We start from the raw sequence: 22485 nt of genomic DNA on the forward strand, positions 1-22485 counted from the left end.
CCAACTTCAGTAACCCTACAAACGTCACTGCTGTTTAGTTTTCTGTCTTCATTTATGCTGGAAGTGATAGCAGAGCTGTACGTTTTAATTTGTTTCCAAAACCCCGCAGTCAGGACATGTTATATTGTATTTAGATAGAAGCTAGCGAGCTAACTTCCTGCTAACTTCTAACTCCGTTAAATGTCATAAATTCCGTTTTCATGGATGCCTGGATGTTAAACTCAATTGTTACACCTGGTAGAGCAGAATGCTGATCATTTTATTAAAGATGAAAGACTTTAGACAGTTTTTCAACTCTCAGTAATGCCATAGTGATCGTTTGATATATGGACCTGCAGCGGAGTTTAGACCCAGACAGGCTAGTGACGTCAGACTGAACAATCGGATTGTCACAGAGTGTGAAAGTTTAGTTTTGGCCACAGAAAGTTTAAACCTGTTTGTCACAAACAAGTGTTACATATCATCTGAGTATGCAGCAGATATAGAGATACTGTATCCAAGCAGCTGCCAACCAGTCTACCATTGCAGCAGCTAACTTTCCATGAACAGCTGAAGCGGCCAGAAAGTGTTTGTGAAGTAGTTGGGTTCTGCAAACACTTTAGGATTCAGGTAAACAATAAGCACAGTAGAACAAATATTGGTTTTGTGAACAAAATCATTTATCATAATCAATTACATCTTCTCCATTGAACGCCTTTTAAAACTTATTTGAATATTTCATCGTGTAAATCAACAACTAAGACCCGAACTCCTTCATTGCATGCATTTTTAATTTTTCTTTGCTATTTGGGTTGATTGGGACCTAAAGAATGTAAAAACAAAGAATTACCAGATTTTTTTTTTTTTTTTTACACCTAATTTTTGTTTTTGAGAAAAATGAGATCCACATATGAGGACATTTGTATCAAATTTTGATAGAACAGTGGCAGTATAATGTCCTCGTAAGTGAATATCAGGCCCTTGTAGAAATTTTTTTTTTTTTAAATTAAGTATTTTGGTCTAGACGTCCCAAAATGTGATGTCCACATATGTGGACACCAGGTCCTAGGAGGTTAAGGAAGAGGAAATGTTGAGCAGAGGAATGCAGTCAAGTGAGGGTTATGAGGAATCTGTCTTCACACAGCTGATTCCTCATAACCCGGGGCGATCGTTATCGGTTACAGTTCGTCTTGTGTCTGGAAGGTTGCCGGTTCGAGCCCCGGCTCGAACAGTCTCGGTCGTTGTGTCCTTGGGCAAGACACTTCACCTACTGGCCTTCACCTGATGGCCAGAGGGGCCGATGGCGCGATATGGCAGCCTCGCTTCTGCCCCAGGGCAGCTGTGGCTACAACTGTAGCTTGCCTCCACCAGTGTGTGAATGTGAGAATGAATGACTAGTGGAATTGTAAAGCGCTTTGAGGGCCCCGAAAAGCAATCCATTATTATTATTATTATCATAACCCTGGTAAGTAAATCCCCCAAAAAGTTGATTCTGTTCATCTGGATGTAGTGTTTTCAGTGGGAGAAACATTTCGTCACTCATCCAAGTGATTTCTTCAGTCTCAGCTGACTGCAGGTTTCCCCAATCTTATAAACAGTACTTTTGCAGAATGGCTGAAACCAGCACCACTGAGGGAACACTGGGATAGGAGGTCTTCGATCCTCAACCCGTCGGTAGGCAGCTCTGAACACTGCATCCAGAACACCCTGGATTTTGTTGAGAAAGTGAGAGATGTCATTATGGAGGCAGATGAAACCGTGGTCTTGTACGATGTTACATCTCTCTTCACTTGCATCCCTGTCACAGAAGCGTTGGAGGTAGTCCTTAAGAGATTACAGGATGACCCCAACCTCAGCAACAAGACCACTCTCAGCATCGACCAAGTGTGTTTGCTTTTGGAACTGTGTCTTCATTCCACCTACTTCACATTCAAGGGTCATTTCTACAGGAAGAAACATGGGTGTGCCATGGGCTCCCCAGTTTCACCCACCGTGTCCAATTTGTACATGGAAGAAGTGGAAAAGAGGGCTTGCTATCCTACCCTGGAACACCACCAAGCCATTGGTTCAGGTATGTGGATGACACCTGTGTGAAAGTCAAATCTCAGGACGTACCACATTTCACGGATCACATTAACTCGGTGGACCAACACATCAAATTCACCAGGGAGGATATGAAAAGTGGCAGGTTAGCCTTCTTAGACTGTGAGATTTCCATCAGTAATGGGGGACATCTAAAAGCTGACGTGTACTGTAAACCTACGCATACAGATCAGACACAACGGTTCGGGAGGCAGAAGAACATCGCATCAAGAAAGTCCTGAGTAAATGTGGTTATCCCATCTGGACATTTGTCAAAGCTGGAAAGGCACCTAAAGAAAGCTCCAGCCGATCCAGGAGAGAAGGACAACCGCTGACTAAGCAAAAACCTGTAGTGATCCTGTATGTATCAGGAGTATCAGAGCAGTTGAGACACATTTTTTCTAAACACCGTGTCTTTGTAGCCTTTAAACCCCAAAACACACTGCACCAAAAATTGGTCCACCCCAAGGATCGGGTCCCCTGACACAAACAGAGTAACATAGTGTACGCTGTTAAGTGCATGGGGATTGCCAGGATTTATACATCAGGGAAACCAAACAACCGCTGGCGAAGCGGATGGCACAACACAGAAGAGCTACCTCGTCAGGCCAGGACTCTGCAGTCTATTTACACCTACAGGCCAGTGGACACTCTTTCCATGATGAGGATGTACACATCCTGGACAGGGAGGAACGCTGGTTTGAATGGGGAGTTAAGGAGGCCATTTATGTGAAAAGGGAAAGACCATCTCTGGCAATCGAGGAGGGGGCCAAAGGGTCCATCTTTTGCCATCTTACAAGGCTGTGATTGCAGCCATTCCCCAACTCTCTGTGAATTGTACTCATGGCCATTGATCAGTAGTTGTTGCTCAATGGTCATGACAATTTGCATCAAGGGAACTGACCTCACAGCCCATTGTTCATTCAGTGGTGCTAGTTTCAGTCATTATGCAAATGTACTGTTTATAAGAAAAACCTGCAGTTAACTGAGACTGAAGAACTTGGAAAAGTTACGAAACGTTTCTCCGACTGAAAATGCTACGTCCAGATGAACAGAATCAATTTTTTGGGACAAACTTGTGACACACATCAGCCTCCAGTCATCTCAGGGAAAACGATGGTGCATGGAGCAGTATGCATTCCATGACAGTGAAAAGGAAATGCACAAGACTTCTTGGAAGTTAGATAATGTGATAAACAAAGGTAACATTAGAAATACCAAGTCGTAGCTCACACCCGGCTTCTCAGAATCTTGTCCAAGACATTTGGAGTGACTGCCGCGAATCACCATTATCAGGAAACACAGGACCACCATCATAATTTCTGTTCCCTTCTCTCCTGATTGCAAGTGGCAGTAAACAAAGTGGATAGCTTGCAGTCATAGTTAAAAGTTTTCTTTTAATATCAGAACATGGTTTTTAAAAATAATCTGGTCTTTAGCAGCTTCTAAAATAATTTAAATATAACCTCAGGTGTAAAATTGCACACAACAGATTCCACTGTTTAATTGTTTATTTAACAAAAATGCAAAATAAAATAAACATTTAACATGTTTAGCTGGTTGAGTCTAATGATGATCTACTCCAGAGAGGACTAGCAAGTCTTTCCACTAATGAATCTCACTACACAAGCATGGACTTTAAATAGTTAGAAAATTAGTCGGTTAACCAAAAGCATTCGAATAGAAGCACCTGGCTGCTGCTTTCCTTTTTAATGGCAGCAGTAAGGTGTTTTTAGCGATTCACTTACACCTTCTGCATTTGGCTTAGCTTTTCTTAAATAATGACAGCGCATTAATTCATATGTTGTTCACCTGAGGTTATATCTACCCAATTGTTTAAAAAAAAAAAAAAAAAAAAAAGACCAGACAATTTTTATTATATTTTTATATGTAAAACCTTAGAATTGAAAGGTGATGATGGGACAAAGCAGTGTCAATAGGAAGAAATGCTAATGGCAGAACACTTGATCACAGCATGGACCCAAAGGCCACATTAAGACAGTAGAACCTAGTGAATATGTAAAATGTTGTCTGGGATGCCACTGCACAGATTTCCCCTGGGGGGCAGGCACACGTGCTGCTTCATACTCTTGTTTTATTGTGTCACCAAGCCAGTGAGAAAGTCACTGTCTGAACAGAGCCTTATCCCTTGTACTTTCAGATGCAATGACTGGAGTGGATATAGCAAATCCAAATCACAGTTTCTGTACTGCAAAGATAATGCAGCCCAGAGCCTCTGACATGGTCTCCTTGTTGGAGAAGAACTTAAATTCTGCATGGTATGATAAACTAAGGGCTTGAGGTCAGTCAAGAATGACAGATTCCCTTCAAGTGCATTTGTAAGGCTGGAAAAAACCTGGAGATGAATGCCATACCGATATTTCTACAGCTAAGGTCCATTCTCCTTTTGAGCTGCCACAGGTCCCTGTTCAAGACCCTGCAGGGAGTAGGGAACCAGACTGTTGATGGACACTTGGGTGCCACCAAGAGGACCCTGAGCTCTGACTGTCTGACCCTGTGAAACATTATTGAAGGAATCAGGGGGAAAGCGTAAAGAAGGTGGTGTTGGTGAAAGCATCCAACACCAGGTCTTTCCATGTAAAAATAAATTTCCTGATTTAAGTTTTAAGAAATACACAAAGATACTAACTCGATTTATCCATGTGACATTTCATCGGATCCATTTGAACCTCATGAAGGATATTAAATGGTAAATTTTCAGTTTTTGATCCTGCTGATTAAAGACTGTTCAGTGTGGGGTTTTATTATTCGCCACAGTCTCAGTGAAATGAATAAACATAATTAGATATGGAATCATTGTTTCCTAGTACCTGCTACCAAAGCTCACGCTTAAGCCTAAGTCATTTCTTTATCATTTTTTAGCTGTTATTTTACACTGTTTCAAATCAAAGGTCCTGAAATGTCTTCCTTGTAAACTTACATGTTGTAACAATTAATTTTTGCAGTACTTTTAACAGGAAAGTTGAAGTGAATGAAAATTAAGCCTGAATAATAATTTTAAAGAAGGAAATAAAAATATGGATTCTGAAATAATGTGTTACAGACTTTCTCCTTGCAGTCCATATTTTAATAAGGTAAATGAATGTTTTTGTTAATAATGGTATGATAGCTTTAAGAGCAGTATTTTAATAATCAGCCTTATGATGAAAGAAATTCTTAGGATAGCATGATTAGTGACCTTTTCTCATGACAGTGTCTATAACTTGAGGACAAGTCTCCTTCAAGCTCTACAGAGACAAAGTTGCATTGATTGGGCCATATGTTGTACTTCTAAAGCTACTTTTGAATCAGGCAGAGCTTTTTTTCATTTCATTTTTTATTTTGTTTCACACGTGGTACAGCAGTAATTCATTTCCTATACACAAACCGTCCTTTCAAAAGTCACACTGTTTTTAAACAGAACTCCCATAAATATCAGCTTCTAGATTATCCACACAACCAATCACAGCCTGAGAACACAACTGTGAGCCAACTACAGCTTTAGACTGATAGGTTGCAGCTTGAGGTAATGAAACTTCACCTGTTTAGATGTTTGGTGGTTCCCTCTCAGCTAAGCAAGAGAACACTTAATTAGCATGAAATCAGCTTTGAGTCACAAGAAGCCTGCAAAAAAGAGGTAGTAAGAATAAGGACAAAATAAAGAACAAGCAAAGGTTAGATACCGTAAACGGTGTCATTTTAGGAAGGATGGCGTGTGGGAAGAAACCAGTGTCACTGGTCATTAAAGAAAACATTGAAATGAAAGTGTTTTCTTCCAAGGAGCCCTGTAAGGTCTTGATAACACAGGAGGAAGAGGAGGAATACAGCGTTCACCAGGTGTGTCTTTTTAAATACTTCACTGCAAGACATTATGTGTGATTTATAAATAGTGCTGACCCCATCAGGAAACTTTTTGAAGCTCATATGATGAGCAGAGTGGTGGTATATCATAATCAGATCCAATATCTTTTGACTAACCTCAGAACTAACATATAAATACACCTTAAAGGGTTGATGTCCTACTTCTAGACAGTACAGAGAGGTATTGCTTTAAATACTCACCAAACCTGTTTGGTTTTACTTTGTATGTAGAACTGTAGATGTATAGATATTGTTCTGCGTTTCCATTCAGACTTTACTTTCACTTGCACCTTGCTGGTACTGGGATGGAAACCCTTTTTCAATTTAGAACTGCTTTCATGGCATTTTTCAACAACATAATTGCTGCAGATTTGTCAGCTACACTCTCTTGTTCTACCACATCCCAGTTGGTGGCATTTTCTCAGTTGTTACCAAGTGCACCAAATGTGTTAGAAGATGTCTCCTACTACATACATACATACATACATACATACATACATACATACATTTTTCCAATCTTCTGTTCATGAATCTTTCTGAGACCATGGAAATTGTGGCCTCAGTTTCCTGGTCTTAGCTGATAAGAGTGGCACCTGGTGTGGACTTTTGCTCCTGTAGCCCATATGCTTTCTCACCTCTAGCATCAACAAGACATCTTCAATTTTATTTATACAGTGCAAAATCATAACAACAGTCGCCCCTAGACACTTTTTATATTGTAAGGTAGACCCTATAATGGTACAACAGAGAAAATGAATGGTAAATGAATGGGAAGACAACAATCATCATCAATCACGTAAACGCACATTTTTTCTTCTCACTCTTAACAAACTGAAGACTTTCATTGAACTGCCAAATAAACAAATTGGTACTGTCTTTCTGGCCAGACACATGGCAGCACTTCTGCTATAACTTTGTTTGAATCTATCAAAATAATAATGCAGACATTAGTTATTGACTGCAGGTGAAAATTGTTTTCTTTGCGAATAACTCTCACTGAACTAACACAGACAATCACTCGACACGTTTGCCATCATTAAATAATTTCTTTGCTTTTTAAAGAACTTATTTTAATGTTGCATTCAACAACAAAGAAATCCTCTTGAACAAAAAAAACAAAAACTTAAAGAGCCAAACTGCATTATATTTCTTTACGCCGATATAGGGATGACGTGAGACGCAAGTGGCCCTCTGGCCTAAAGGAAACATGTATAATGTAAATGGAATGAACAAATTTGAGTTTGTTAGAAAGATATGATTCCACTGCAGTGCAGTACCTTTAATACCCACTGCATGTTCTCATTGGTGTAATAAAATCTTATGGTCAACAGTATCAATCTGTTCTAGCCGGACAAGCACAGAGATGAGGCCACTGTCAGAGGCCACCATTTGTAACCATTGCTTAGGCTGTTTCTGTACTCTGAGCTCTGAAACCTGACCGAAACTCTTCAGATAAGTCATTTCTCTGTAGATGATTAGCTTTACTACTACTCTCTCAAGAATTTCTGATATAAAATTGATGAAATTCTGTTGGTACAGCTAAATAACAATCTGCTGTCAAACCTGTCAAGCAAAAAGCACCAAGTTAGACTACAAGCCACAACATGATCTAATATCACTGATTGTTGTTATTCCAACAATCAGTGTTGCTTCAGATACATCACTGAAACTGTTCAATCAAGCAAAAGGACAACTGAACCAGAGCCAAAGCCATAATTTCAAAACACTGTGATTAATCAGCTCTCATCATTGCAGTGAGTAGAATTGTTCTGATGTTGTAGTGGATCCACAATGTTGAAACTACAACTCATGTATTCAAAACAACAATGGTGTTTTGCTGCCTGATGGTTAATGATGCGGACTCACATATTCTTTTGTTGCATCATTCGTGTGCTCATACATAACAAGCCAGCTCCTTGTCCTCCTCTTGTACACAGCGATACATGGCGAGTCCTCTGTTCTCCAACTCCGAGGAAGCCCCTGAGCAGCAGGTCCAAACTCAACCCAGACACCAGGCTGAAACAGATTCCCCAGACCAGGAAGAACCTCACTGCTCTGCTGTGGTCTGCAAACAAGAAGTAGAGATAGAGCTGGAGGTTAGTAATAAGGCAGAAGTTATAAACCACTTGGTAAGAAAGTAAGAAATTTGTAGTAGAAAAAAAGACATCCCATGCTAAATAGCTGGTCAGGACCTCCAGGAATGGGTTTTTACTTTACTTTATTGCTTCTCTACAATGTTCATCTTATTTGTATTCCTTTTTTTTTTAGTTCACATTTCTTGTTTTTATTCACCCTTCTTGTTTTTCCTTCCTGTAGGTGATTCCTTCTATCAGAAAGTCAAAGAGTCATCCAGCAATGGTAAAGTCAGGGAATCCTTTATTCATTACTGATATGTCATGACTCTTCATAACATATCACCGACTCAGGCATTTGATTTGCAGCCTGGACTCTAGAGCAGGGATGCTGCATACAAACAGTGAGAGCAGTGCAAACAGTATATAACTATATGGTGCAGTGGTCCAGTTCCCCTACTGGAATTAGAACAAAGCACAGCAATGTTAATTCAAATCAGTTCATACCAAATCAGAACAACAGTCGCCTCAAGGAGCTTAAATTGCCTCCCTAACATTGGTTAACGTGTGTATTATATGAAATTGGTTCTTCATCCCAAACCAGGCGGACAATAAAAAATGAAAAATGAATTAGACATCATAAGATTTAAATAAAATTTCCTTCAGAAAATATTCACAATTCACACTTTCAAGTGTATTAAAAAAGAACTTTTTCTTTCTACATTACTACTACTACTTTATATTTTTATTGTAGGCTTGACCTTAATATTGATGAATCTGTTCATCTTTCTTCCACAGTGTCAGAAAAATGTTGACTTCAGTCTCCAGCACATTATTTATCATCAACGATTTAAGCTTTTTAATCAAAGTTCAATCAGTTTTTTCAAACTTTATTTTCTGCCAAAATGGAAACCATATTTCCCATTTCCTGCACAGTTTTGCCCCATTGTAACTTTAGGATATTCTCCTGTTCGTGAATCCAACATGTAACACTGAGGGTTTATTCTGTGTATTTCAGCCATATTCTAACAAAGCTGGTCATCTCAAATGGAAGAGACTGATTCCTCAGAAGAAAAGCCTGGTGGTTAAAGACGTGGTCTGTTTACCCAGAGGACACTCTATGTCACAGCTGGACAGGTGAGTGTTTATGTAGGAAAGAATACCATAAAATCTTATTCAAAATGCCATTTTAGGTCAGTGAATGTTTGAGTAGCTCCCACTGTTTCTAAAGTGATGATTGTGGCAATAAAAGGTGTTTACATAGCTCTGTTTGAATCTACTCAACTGTTCATAACATTTTTCAGTGAAGTAAATGTTATTTTCTGTTCTTCCAGACAAATAGTTCCAAAGAATAAAGACCAAGCAGCTCTGGAAGCCATGATGATGACTGCTCGCATCACCATTGACCACAGCTGGTCAGCCACTCAGGTGAAGGGTCGACTGGCGATGCTCTTTCAGGGGCACTTTGTAAAACAGGCAGGACAAAAGTTTTCATTTACATATCTGCAGGTGGGTGTGAGATGTGTTCTGCCTGAGGTGTCTTAAAGTCTGTTCATTTTAGTACACAGAACATTGCTGAATGTGGTGGTTGTTTCCAGTGTGTGCAGAGCTCCAGAGTGCTGTTTGTCCCTGACACCCCTTCAGAGGGCTGGACTGGAGAGCAGGTCCTCAGGATCTCTGAACATGGTGCTTTATATATCCTGAGCCACCACGACTACTCAGAGGTAACTACTGCTGCTTCATTACTAATACCCTGATGTGATCATTATAAAAGTAGGACTTGGATCTGATACATTTTTATATTTCAAAAGCCATAAAGACAACTTTGTGTGTTAAGATTCAGTTTAAAGATAATTTGGCTTCTGTGAAAAAACAGAAACGACAGCAAGTGTTTAAAATGGCTCATGGACCCCTGGACGCCTTGTTCCTGTGAACCGGGGAACACGGGATCTTTAATTATTTCGTTTATTTCTCCAATCTGCTTTAGCTTTGCTCAGTCTGCCTCCATTTTGTCTGTAGTTTATAAAGTTCTCTTCTCCTTACAGACAGAATCTGAAGGGTCAGCAAGTGAGACACTTGTGGTAAAAAGGCAAGAAAACATTTCCTGTGAATACACATTTAGAAATGATTAGTGACAAACTAAATAGCTGCATTATCTGAATTTGTGTGGGTTTTTTTTTTTTTGGGGGGGGGGGAGCAGCACAGACAGCTGCCAAGATGGTAAAAGTGAGCTAATAATCAAGCCTAGCATCTGCAGGGATACAAAGAAGGTGAGTTTGGAGGATAAAAGATAAAAAAGTCAATCCTAAATTCAGTTTGTTGTATTATTATTATTATTATTATTATTATTATTATTATTATCATCATCATCTTTGTCTCCTGTTAAACTTGCATCTTTTGTGCGCAGTCCACTGTTGACCTGGACACCATCCTGAGAGCGTTCAGACAGGAGAACGTAGATCCAGGATTGAAAACTCACATCCAGGTGAGGCGGACAGATCTACTCCACGGCGCTCTGGAGGTGGTGAGGAGGCCCGACTTCTGCTTCAGGGCGACGCCTGTTATCTCCTTCAGTGGAGAAGAGCCCGACAGCCACGAGGCCCCTGTCAGGGAGTTTTTCAGGTCCTCATCATTTCCCTGAAATTATTGCTGGAGCTGATGGCTTCAGGCATAAAATAAGTTGTATGGTTTTCTATACTGAAGCTAATTTATTCAAACTCTGATCCAACATGACTGTATGAATTTCATCAAGATTTAATATTCACTTTTTTTTGTAATTGGAAAACTGGCTCACAAAAAGATTTCCACATGGTAGCATGTAGTCTATAATAGGATCATATTCTATACATTTTGGGGCTGCAGTAAACAATGTGAAAATTGTGTCAAATGCTCATCATGATAGTTCAGGATCCCAGAAGACGGTGTGGTAATAAAACTGATTGTGTTGTTTGATCAACCGTCCAAAACCCCAAATATGTGAACAGATGGTATTTACAGCAATACAAAATGGAAAGGTAGCAGCTGATTTTTCTTTTTTTCTTTGATGAATGACACAATAATGGCATCTAGGTTTCGTTTTCGTTTTGTTTTGTTTTGTTTGTTTTGGTGCTCCACCATTCTGAGAGAAATGTTCAGTTCTTCTGAAAGAGGTTTCTGCCAAAACACCAAAGCATAAAGGTGTCATTTGTTAATTCATGTCTACATTTCTTCTCATGCAGGCTGATGCTGCTGGAGCTGCAGCACAGCTGTGTGTTTGAGGGTCTTCCAGGAAGTCTGTTCATGACCTGCAACTTCACAGCTCTTGAGGAGAGGAAGTACTATGAAGCTGGGGTTCTCATTGGCTGGTCGCTGGCTCAGGGTGGGCCTGGACTTTGTTGCCTTCACCCTGCATTGTATCAGGTAGAGTCCTTAACTGAATGTGTGCTAGTGTAGGCACTACAAGAATTTGTCATACAGTATTGCCTATTCTTTGCGAATGTGATATTAGATTACTTTTTCTGATGCCCTGTAGCTGTGTCAGGTATTACCAGCACAATCTTTGTCTGTATGGCTTATTTTACTGTCACAGGTGATGTGTTGCCACAGTATAACATTAGAAGACTTCAACTGGCGGGACATTATTGATACCGAAGTCCAAATCCAACTGAAAGAGGTAGCACACAAGAAGAAAACTCACAACTCTAATTGTAACATATTTAAAAACTTGATATACTGCTGTACCTGTGTTATTATACATGGTTAGTTTGGATAACGGTGATCTTAATATAAACCAGTTATTTTATTGATGGATCGGTCACACTGGAGTAAAAATAGGATGGTAACCTCATAGCTGCACCAACCCACTGGTTGCCCAGAAGTTGGTTGTGCAACAACTTGTGAAGGAATTTCTTTTTCATATTTGTGAGGTTCTGCTTGGACACTAAAAATAACTGGGAACTGTGAGTTTCTGTGTAGTAGAGAAAGCAACGGATGACAAAAGACTTTGTAACTGCCAAATGACCCTATTCAATACAGTCTGATAGCAGACTGCATCTTACTGCCATTCAATCACCCTCCTGATGTGTGATAGTCCCTTTGAACACAGGTCACAGACCTGGTCCCTGTCTTAAGTAACCATTTCGATGAGATTGTGAGATCACTGCATATACCATGGCAATTGTAGTGGTTTCCTAATGTGACTGTAGCATAATTACAGTGCTGAATAACATCTTGTTTCTGCCTTCAGCTGTAGAATGATGAACTGTTTGTATGGCAGTTTTTCCCCCCTCACCTTTAAACTCTTCTCTGTATTAAACCCTCAGTCCTGTGTACATAATTGCCTTCTGTGTGCCGCACACAAATGATGTTCCTCTGCTCTCACAGCTACATAGTTGTACTGATGTAAAGCTGCTGTCTCCCAGTCTGTGCGACTGGGTGTCACGCTGTGGGATCCCTGAGATCTGTTCAGCCAACTCTGATGAAATGCCAGCCATTTATAGTCGCCTGGTAAAACACTACATCTACGACAGGTAGTGCACACACAGAAGCATACGTCATACACATGGTGTCGACAGTTTCAACTTGAGCTACATGCAAATGTTGCCCTTTCTAAATACAAAAGTTAAATTTAATCCACTTGCTGTCCTTCAGGGTGACTAAAATGATCTCCCAGTTTACTGAGGGGCTGAATAGCTGTGGTGGGCTGTGGGACATGGTTCAGTCCCACTGGGAAATTTTTGCCCCAGTTATGACGAGTGCACCGCAGCAGCCTCTGAGTCTGGAAGAGTTCAAGCAGCTTTTTACCATCAGCTTTAGCACTTCAGATGCCCAACTGAGGGCAGATGAGGAGGCCACAGCTGGACACTGGGAAACAATCCTCACTTTAGTGCGTGGTAAGGTTGGAGGGTGTGGTGGAAAGAATAAAGATGCTTCTAGTGTTTCAGGTTAGATAAAATATGTCTCTGTTTGCACAATCAGACGGCAAGGCAGAGTTTTCCTTTGAAGACCTCCTCACCTTCATCACAGGAGCTGACCGTTTGCCTCCTCTTGGCTTCCCCAGATTCATTTCTCTGTGTTTTTACTCTCAGGTTGGTGTTTAACATAAAAATCCTTAAAATCCTGCCTTTAATTGTGATTCAAATTCACAAGAATCACCACCAGCATCAACTATCCAAGGTGATAAAATATAGCTCCTTTTCCTTTGTCAAGAGATGAATCTTTGTCACATTTCCCTCACTATTCCTTTTTTTTTTTTTTTTTTTTTTTTTTTCCCCTCTCAGGATGCCAGCATGCAAGATTTGCGCCTGCCTCATGCCGCCTCCTCTTCTCTGGAGCTCTACCTGCCAAGGGGAGTGGCTGGGGCTGTGGACCTGCTGGCCCTGTTAAACAGAGCTGTGCACAAGGTGCTGCGAGACGGAGAGGACAACTGAAGAGAAGTGATGATGAGATTATGAAGAGAATTCCCTCTCACTGGAGATTAAACGTTTCTGTGTGATGTTAACAACATGACTAAAAGGACGCAATTTGCTCTGTGTGCACTTTGGTGCTGGTGACACGATGCTGTAGATTAGACCAGTGTTTGTATTTTGTAAAGACCTCAGTCTGATGGTTTTAAACCGTGTAGTGTTTATAATAGAACCTGTGCGCATTTTTTGATAAGTAGAATCATGTATTTTAAAAGAACGGGAAGGAATGGTACTCAACACACAAGGTCTTAGATGTTTTTGGCAGGGCCAAGTCAGAGTTGATGGATCCATGTTGAGTTTATTTGTTGATGCAGATAAGGTGTGTTTTCTTTCATTAATTATTAAAATGGCACTTACGAAGAGCACATTTAACATTGAATAGCAATCTATGTTTTCACTTTCTCTTGTATTTTCTAACAGCTGTTGTTCTTGATATTCTGTATATGGGTATAAATCTGCTTTAAATTCACAAGTTGAATAAAGTTTCATTTAAAAAGAATTCTGAAAGAATAAATGATACAAAGAATGGCCATTACAAATGGTTATATCTCTTTATTCAGAATAATCAGAATCAGATATATTTCTGTGTATATGAGACTTTAGTAGCAGGAGTGACAAGTTTGTAAAATTTAGTCACAGTTTAAAGTACAGTACAAATCAGCAGACATACAAAAACAAATTCTGAAAAACAGATTTGATTCTAATACCACAAAGGGGGAAAAAGTGTGTTGTTGGTCAGTAATATCTGAAAACTGATTTATTTTCTTCATTAGGGTGCAGTATTTATGCACCAACAGTAATAATTTTCCTTGTTTTCCATGTGGAAAAGCCGAGTTAACAAGAATCTGTTACAGAAATTTAATTAAAATCTATTGACACGGTGAGCAGTAAGTTAACACCTGTGGAATTCTCACCCACTGAGTGTCACCCACTTTCTCAGAGGCCTAGCTGTGTGTGCAGTACAATTAATGCTTTTCCGGATCTGTACTTTTAAATGACTCAAAAGTGATATTACTAAAACACGTAACCAATAAATAAAATATTTTTTTTGTTTCAAAGCATATAAATTATTTGATTTCCTAGTCACCATTTTGTCAGAGTGAGTAAGTATTGACATTATTAGCCAGCTGCCTGGTTTGAGATGCCTATTGTACTTTTCAAGATGATAAACCAAAAGCGCATTTGTAATTCATGGGAACTACAGCATTGTGTTTCTGCAGTTTGATTTAATTTCAGAAATGATCATGTAAGGGGATTGATATTTAAATATGATCTGCTTTCACCCAGGTTTAGGTTTCATACATTCACAGAGCAATCCAAGCCCATCTGGCTGTCGACCACTGCAGCACAGCTGATGTCTCCTTCTCACACCAACGTACTAATCATTCAGGATATGATGAAGCGACTGAGGCAAACTGCCGCTCCGGATCATGTTGAAACAAATCTACTAACTCACTGTTAAATTCTTGCCTTTATATTTTTATTTTTGACTTGTGTCCACATTCAATTTTTATGCTCCAACTTTTTTAATGTTTGTCACAGAGAGAATGTGGGGTATACCATTCAGGACCTTGGTGTTAAACTAAATGGAAAGAAAACACAGAGATTAAACATTTGAATTTTTAACACATGATTTGTGTGTGTGAAATTACTGATAAGTCAAGAATGTACGAAGCAAACTTTAAGATATAGCTATACCTGTTCAAGAAGGGCAATGATGGTTGCATTGCTAACCTGCCCGTATGTAGTCATCTTTATCTTTAGATGTGCAAGTGCTTGTGGGCCTGTTGGAACTGAAAAAAAGAATTATAAAAGTATAATTGGTAAGTGTAAAGTAATTATACATCATAAAATGCATTTGATTATTGCTATAAGGCACATTTCCCTCAATACTGAAACAATTACACTATAACATTTTTAGATTTTTAGATGAAACCAGGAGTCACAACAGCATTTGAGGCTTTATGGCTTTTCCTATAGTACTTTGTGGGCTGGTCTCTAGTCAAAATGCTTAGGCCGTTTTTTTGTCCCAGTCCAACCCTGGGTGGGGGAACTCCAGGCCTCAAGTGCTGGTGTCCTGCGGGTTTTAGAACCACCGCAGCTAATTTAAATGGCTAAATTACCTCCTCACCATGTCTTGAAATTCTGCAGTGGCCTGGTAATGAACTAATCATTTGATTCCAGTGTGTTGACCCAGGGTGAGATCTAAAACCTGCAGGACTTCAACCCTTGAGGCCTGGAGTTTCCCACCCTAGTATTAGAGTGTGAATGTTGGAAGGACAACAGAAGGTAGGAAGAGAAACTGTTGCACACATTAAGTACTTTTAATTTAAATCACATACTTTGAATGGTGGTTGACCCTTCTGTAGGGGTTGTGGTGCTTTGTGCTGCAGTTTTAGTTGTAGTTGTAGTAGTTGGCGCTGCAGTTGTGGTTGTTGGTGCTGCAGTTGTGGTTGTTGGTGCTGCAGTTATGGTTGGTGTTGTAGTTGTGTTGGTTGGTGCTGTAGTTGTAGTGGTGGTTGGTAGTGCAGTTGTGGTTGTTGCTGTAGTTGTATTCGTTGGTGCTGCAGTTGTGGTTGCCGGTGCTGCAGTTGTGGTTGGTGTTATAGTTGTAGTGGTGGTTGGTGCTGCAGTTGTAGTGGTGGTTAGTGTTGTGGTTGTTGGTGCAGTAGTTGTGGTTACTGTTGCAGTTATGGTTGCCGGTGCTGCAGCTGTAGTGGTTGTTGTTGGTGGTGCAGTTGTAGTGAATGGCGCTGCAGTTATGGTTGCTGGTGCTGCAGTTGTAGTGGTTGTTGGTGCTGCAGTGGTTGTTGGTGATGCAGGTGTGGTTGGTGCTGCAGTTGCGGTTAGCGTTGCAGTTGTAGTGGTTGTTGGTGCAGTTGTAGTGGTTGGTGCTGCAGTTATGGTTGCTGGTGCTGCAGTTGTAGTGGTTGTTGGTGCTGCAGTGGTTGTTGGTGACGCAGGTGTGGTTGGTGCTGCAGTTGCGGTTAGCGTTGCAGTTGTAGTGGTTGTTGGTGCAGTTGTAGTGGTTGGCGCTGCAGTTATAGTTGCTGGTGCTGCAGTTGTAGTGGTTGTTGGTGCTGCAGTGGTTGTTGGTGACGCAGGTGTGGTTGGTGCTGCAGTTGCGGTTAGCGTTGCAGTTGTAGTGGTTGTTGGTGCAGTTGTAGTGGTTGGCGCTGCAGTTATGGTTGCTGGTGCTGCAGTTGTAGTTGTTGTGGTTGGTGCTGCAGTTGTGGTTGCTTAAAGACAGTGAGTTAAGCGCAGATTAGAATGACTTAACACGATGAAACTTTCATTCATAATTTCAGTAACAGCCACAGACTGCTGGCCCCTCTCCAAATAACTCGACAGAAAATAATCTGTCTACTAATCTTAGTAGCAACTCAAAGTCATTCCATGCAATCATTTGATATTGACAGGAGTTTCAAGTACAGTGGGGCAAAAAAGTATTTAGTCAGCCACCGATTGTGCAAGTTCCCCCACCTAAAATGATGACAGAGGTCAGTAATTTGCACCAGAGGTACACTTCAACTGTGAGAGACAGAATGTGAAAAAAAATCCATGAATTCACATGGTAGGATTTGTAAAGAATTTATTCGTAAATCAGGGTGGAAAATAAGTATTTGGTCACCTCAAACAAGGAAAATCTCTGGCTCTCACAGACCTGTAACGTCTTCTGTAAGAAGCTTTTCTGTCCCCCACTCGTTACCTGTATGAATGGCACCTGTTTGAACTCATCATCTGTATAAAAGACACCTGTCCACAGCCTCAAACAGTCAGACTCCAAACTCCGCCATGGCCAAGACCAAAGAGCTTTCGAAGGACACCAGGAAAAGTATTGTAGACCTGCACCAGACTGGGAAGAGTGAATCTACAATAGGCAAGCAGCTTGGTGTGAAAAAATCAACTGTGGGAGCAATCATCAGAAAATGGAAGACATACAAGACCACTGATAATCTCCCTCGATCTGGGGCTCCACGCAAGATCTCATCCCGTGGGGTCAAAATGATCATGAGAACGGTGAGCAAAGATCCCAGAACCACACGGGGGGACCTGGTGAATGACCTGCAGAGAGCTGGGACCAAAGTAACAAAGGTCACCATCAGTAACACACTACAACGGCAGGGAATCAAATCCCGCAGTGCCAGACGTGTTCCGCTGCTGAAGCCAGTGCATGTCCAGGCCCGTCTGAAGTTTGCCAGAGAGCACATGGATGATACAGCAGAGGATTGGGAGAATGTCATGTGGTCAGATGAAACCAAAGTAGAACTTTTTGGTATAAACTCAACTCGTCGTGTTTGGAGGAAGAAGAATACTGAGTTGCATCCCAAGAACACCATACCTACTGTGAAGCATGGGGGTGGAAACATCATGCTATGGGGCTGTTTTTCTGCCAAGGGGACAGGACGACTGATCCGTGTTAAGGACAGAATGAATGGGGCCATGTATCGTGAGATTTTGAGCCAAAACCTCCTTCCATCAGTGACAACTTTGAAGATGAAACGAGGCTGGGTCTTCCAACATGACCATCCATCCATCTTCTTCCGCTTTGTCCGGGGCCGGGTCGCGGGGGCAGCAGCCTAAGCAAAGAGGCCCAGACCTCCCTCTCCCCAGCCACCTCCTCCATCTTGTCCGGGGGAATACCAAGGCGTTCCCAGGCCAGCCGAGAGATATAATCTCTCCAGCGTGTCCTGGGTCTGCCCCGGGGCCTCCTCCCGGTGGGACATGCCTGGAACACCTCACCCAGGAGGCGCCCAGGGGGCATCCTTGTCAGATGCCCGAACCACCTCAGCTGGCTCCTTTCGATGTGGAGCAGCAGCTGCTCTACTCTGAGCCCCTCCCGGATGGCCGAACTTCTCACCCTATCTCTAAGGGAGAGGCCAGCCACCCTTCGGAGGAAGCTCATTTCTGCCGCTTGTATCCGCGATCTCGTTCTTTCGGTCACTACCCACAGCTCGTGGCCATAGGTGAGGGTAGGGACGTAGATCGACCGGTAAATTGAGAGCTTCGCTTTTACACTCAGCTCCCTCTTCACCACGACGGACCGGTGCAGCGTCCGCATTACTGCAGCTGCAGCCCCAATCCGTCTGTCGATCTCCGGCTCCCTTCTCCCATCACTCGCGAACAAGACCCCGAGATACTTGAACTCCTCCACTTGGGGCAGGAACTCATCCCCGACCCAGAGTGGGCACTCCACCCTTTTCCGGCTGAGAACCATGGCCTCAGATTTGGAGGTGCTGATCCTCATTCCCGCTGCTTCACACTCGGCTGCGAACCGTTCCAGTGCGAGCTGGAGGCCTTCACCCGATGAAGCCAACAGAACCATATCATCTGCAAAAATCAGAGATGAGATTCTGAGGCCACCAAAGCGAAAGCCCTCCGCCACTTGGCTGCGCCTAGAAATCCTGTCCATAAAAATTATGAACAGAACCGGAGACAAAGGGCAGCCCTGGCGAAGCCCATCACCCACCGGGAACGAGTCCGACTTATTGCCGGCAATGCGAACCAAGCTCTTGCAACGGTTGTATAGGGATCGAATGGCCCGTAGCAATGGGCCAGACACCCCATATTCCCGCAACACCTCCCACAGGACACCCCGAGGGACACGGTCGAATGCCTTCTCCAAGTCCACAAAACACATGTAGACTGGTTGGGCAAACTCCCATGCACCCTCTTCCAACATGACAATGATCCAAAACACACCGCCCGGGCAACAAAGGAGTGGCTCCGTAAGAAGCATTTGAAAGTCCTGGAGTGGCCTAGCCAGTCTCCAGACCTCAACCCCATAGAAAATCTGTGGCGGGAGTTGAAAGTCCTAACCCTAACCCTTCCACCCTGATTTACGAATAAATTCTTTACAAATCCTACCATGTGGATTCATGGATTTTTTTTTCACATTCTGTCTCTCACAGTTGAGGGTGCAAATTACTGACTTCTGTCATCATTTTAGGTGGGGGAACTTGCACAATCGGTGGCTGACTAAATACTTTTTTGACCCACTGTATAAGCTTAGAAGCACTAACTTAAGGTAAGTTTTATTGAACATGTTAAGCTTTATCTTGAATATGTGCTGTGTGGTCAGCAGAGCATGAAAATATTCAACTTCACTTAGTTTCAAAGAAGCCATCTGTAGACAGAAAATTTGATTTATAAAAAACATGAACTGAAAATGGGTTTTATATGCCATATCATTACATATATCATACACCCAATCCAATGTTACAGTTTAATAAACTGTCATTAAACCTACTCATCCAAGGTGCTCTAGTCATATTGTTACAATTTAATAAACACAAATTCCCCAACTTATTTGTGTTTATTAAATTGTAACAATATGACTAGAGCACCTTGGATGCTCTAGTCATATTGTTACATGGGATCACTGAAGTCTTCATTCTCCAGGAGTTTGTGCATTCCGGTGATCCCAGGATGTATGTTCTTGGAGGTAACCAAAATTTTGCTCACAGTACTACAGTTTAAAAAAAGCTGATTATTAATATTTTGTGGAGTCTGTGCTATTATCATTTTGTTTTAGTATTGTACTACATTTGTTGTTGTTGAATCACTCTAAAGCTGTCTAATATAAAAAGTACAAACAATGCTATAACTTGCAATAAACACTTACTTTGTGCCAAAGATGTCTGAAAATATGCCAGCAGACATATCCAGCAAAGTATTCTTTTATCCATGATGAACTCTGCTACTACTCACTACTCCCAGATTGTCTCAGACTCTGACTGTTTGTTTTCTGTGTCTGCACACTTTACTTAGATGACATGATTTGCTCCTCCCTCCAATATTAAAGAGTGTCACATGACCTGAAAAACCACAAACCAAAGGTATGTGCACTGAAACTTACATCTTTATATAATGCAGGTCAAGTTAAATAGTAAAAATGCTCCACAAAGTTCAAAATGAGTAAATGTCACTAAATGTTTAATTGCATGATAGGAGTACTGGTACATATACTGAGAGCTTTTCCTCATTAAAAGTATGTTAAGTGTAGTAACAGGGGAAGCATAGATGAAATTAGTTTTACTTCAAGTTAATATTGGAAGTGCTTGAGAACTGAAGTATTCTTTTTTTAATATTCTACTATAGATTTGCTGTGAAATTCTCTTCAGCTTTGCCAATCTCCAAATCTGAGTGACTGAGTTATGACAATACTGATGCAGTATGTAAGGACTAACACTTTAAAGCTTCAAAGGAACTACAAATCATCATAATAGAACAAATAGCCAGATCCTTGATTGCACCCTGATGGTTAACTGCTCAGTATGAACTTATTTTCCTTCCTGTGGAATTAACTGAAATACATTGGGTTTTCAAAAAGATATTTATATATATTTGCTCAGTACTTGCCATTCATTTGTTTTCAACAGGTGTAGCTTGCACTTTCTTTTTATTGTTTAACAATTGTAGAAAAACAGCACACACAAACAACACAGTGGATATAAAAGCAACTTTCCGAGGTCAAGAGGGAAGTACAGTGCTTTCAGCCATGTGAGTTCACCTAAACTAAAAAACGTCAACCTATGTCATAGTATGACTTACTGGAAATCGTCACAGAAGTTGGCAAACCAGTTTTTCATAAAATGTAGCTCACCTTTTATTCTGGTCATCCTGCTTTTCACCTTAGCCACCACTAATCTCTGTAATTACTGAACACTTTACAGTTTAATTCATTCAGTCACTTTGTTTTTCCTGGCAGAGCAGTTGCCAGGTTCAAAGCATTTGTAATTATATTAAAATGCTATTACTCTTCCTATGAGATGTATGGCAATCTTACACTCTTATTTAAGTTTTCCTGTGTGCTGCTTATCACTTGGTATAATAAACTTCATATATATCGCTTGACATATTTGTTTGTTTGTAGGGGCTGCCACTTGTATGTATTTATTGACTAAATTTATGCATAGTGCCAGTCTCAAATTTATTTACTTGAATTGCATGTGAAGTATGTGCTGAGTTTCTGGTACGCCAGGTGCTGATAATCAGGTGCCTGACTGTTGTCTGATTAGCAGCATCTGTAAGCATGGACCCTGCTACAGCTGTCAGTTGGTGTCTGCACCAAGCGTGCCACATTTGACAGATGGCATAGAACATCTTCAAGCTGGTGTTCTACAAAATCAAGTTGCAGCGATATTAAGGAATAAGACTCAAGTTCTATTCCAAAATTAAAGGCCAAGTTCCATATAACAGGGCATGTCAGACACAGTATGATGAAGGCGAAGCTGGCATCCCAACAGGACAACATCAGAAGACTTTCCTTACCATGTCAGCACTTTTACGGGATGATATGACCAATGGTTCTCTACCAGGCAATCTGGAAAAGATCAAGCATGTCAATCTATGGTCTCATAAAGCTGCCAGGATGTCTGCCATGACTCCAATTCACCATCATCACCACCAGAGATGGGCATTAACGCGTTACTGTAATCCGATTACTTTTTTCAAGTAACGAGTAAAGTAAGGGATTACTATTGCAAAAACAGTAATTAGATTACCATTACTTTCCCGTAGGAACGCTGCGTTACTGCGTTACTAAAACCGTGATTTTTTTTGCGAGAATGTCTCACGACAGTGACGTAAGCAAGTGCGACGTTCATGACAACAGCTGTGTGCAGATCAACAATGGATCACATATCGAGTGCGGGAGAGAGTATGAGCGTGCAGCGAACATTTTTCTTTAAAACAAAGGGGGCCCTGCAAAAAAGTTTGGGAACCACTGTTCTAGAGGATCTTTTTGAGTTAATTTATTTTAATTGGATCTAAAAACAAGTTGATCTCCACATTGTTGCTGGAATAATGTTATCATGTAGGCTTCAAAGATCCGTGTCTATAAGCGTTCATGTGCGTCATCTGTTATTATGAGCTTCCTACCATCGTTAAACTTTGCTCTGCTATGATGCCTCATCTAAGTCTTATCACCAAAAAGTTTGAGTAACAACTCTGTATTCAAGTGATGCAAGTTCAGTTCTTTCTAATATTAGTTAGCCTGCTTAGCAAAATGCACCAGTAAACTGTGAGAGTGAGTAACACAGGCA

The 22485-nt window shown here is 41.1% G+C and overlaps 2 protein-coding genes across 5 annotated transcripts; one reads left to right on the forward strand and one right to left on the reverse strand.

Moving 5' to 3' along the window:
- Positions 1–5505: 5505 nt before the first annotated feature.
- On the forward strand, positions 5506–13968 carry LOC113009723 (G2/M phase-specific E3 ubiquitin-protein ligase-like). 4 transcript variants are annotated; one of them, XR_003270237.1, is made up of 15 exons: positions 5506–5898; positions 7860–8018; positions 8239–8280; positions 9013–9131; positions 9329–9503; positions 9593–9718; positions 10040–10083; positions 10195–10264; positions 10402–10616; positions 11213–11393; positions 11563–11646; positions 12357–12502; positions 12624–12865; positions 12951–13148; positions 13253–13319. XR_003270237.1 is itself a non-coding variant. In XM_026148201.1 (15 exons), exons 1-15 carry the CDS (start codon positions 5770–5772, stop codon positions 13400–13402), a joined length of 1935 nt encoding a protein of 644 aa, XP_026003986.1. In that variant the 5' UTR covers positions 5506–5769; the 3' UTR covers positions 13403–13968. The 4 variants fall into 4 exon arrangements, 2 of the variants coding, with proteins under 2 accessions (XP_026003986.1, XP_026003985.1); XM_026148201.1 differs by having other exon boundaries at positions 10252–10264; positions 12951–13060; positions 13253–13968; XR_003270238.1 differs by having other exon boundaries at positions 5507–5898; positions 13061–13148.
- Positions 13969–14948: 980 nt separating this feature from the next.
- LOC113009447 (GATA zinc finger domain-containing protein 14-like) lies at positions 14949–20159 on the reverse strand. Its single transcript, XM_026147733.1, has 4 exons — positions 20064–20159; positions 15881–16677; positions 15137–15231; positions 14949–15020 (listed from the first exon to the last, which is right to left on the reverse strand). The coding sequence occupies exons 1-4, from the start codon at positions 20099–20101 to the stop codon at positions 14949–14951; spliced, it is 1002 nt and encodes a 333-aa protein (XP_026003518.1). The 5' UTR covers positions 20102–20159.
- Between the last annotated feature and the right edge of the window lie 2326 nt (positions 20160–22485).

The sequence above is a fragment of the Astatotilapia calliptera genome, chromosome 17 (genome assembly GCF_900246225.1).
Source record: "Astatotilapia calliptera chromosome 17, fAstCal1.2, whole genome shotgun sequence".
NCBI classification, from domain to species: domain Eukaryota; kingdom Metazoa; phylum Chordata; class Actinopteri; order Cichliformes; family Cichlidae; genus Astatotilapia; species Astatotilapia calliptera.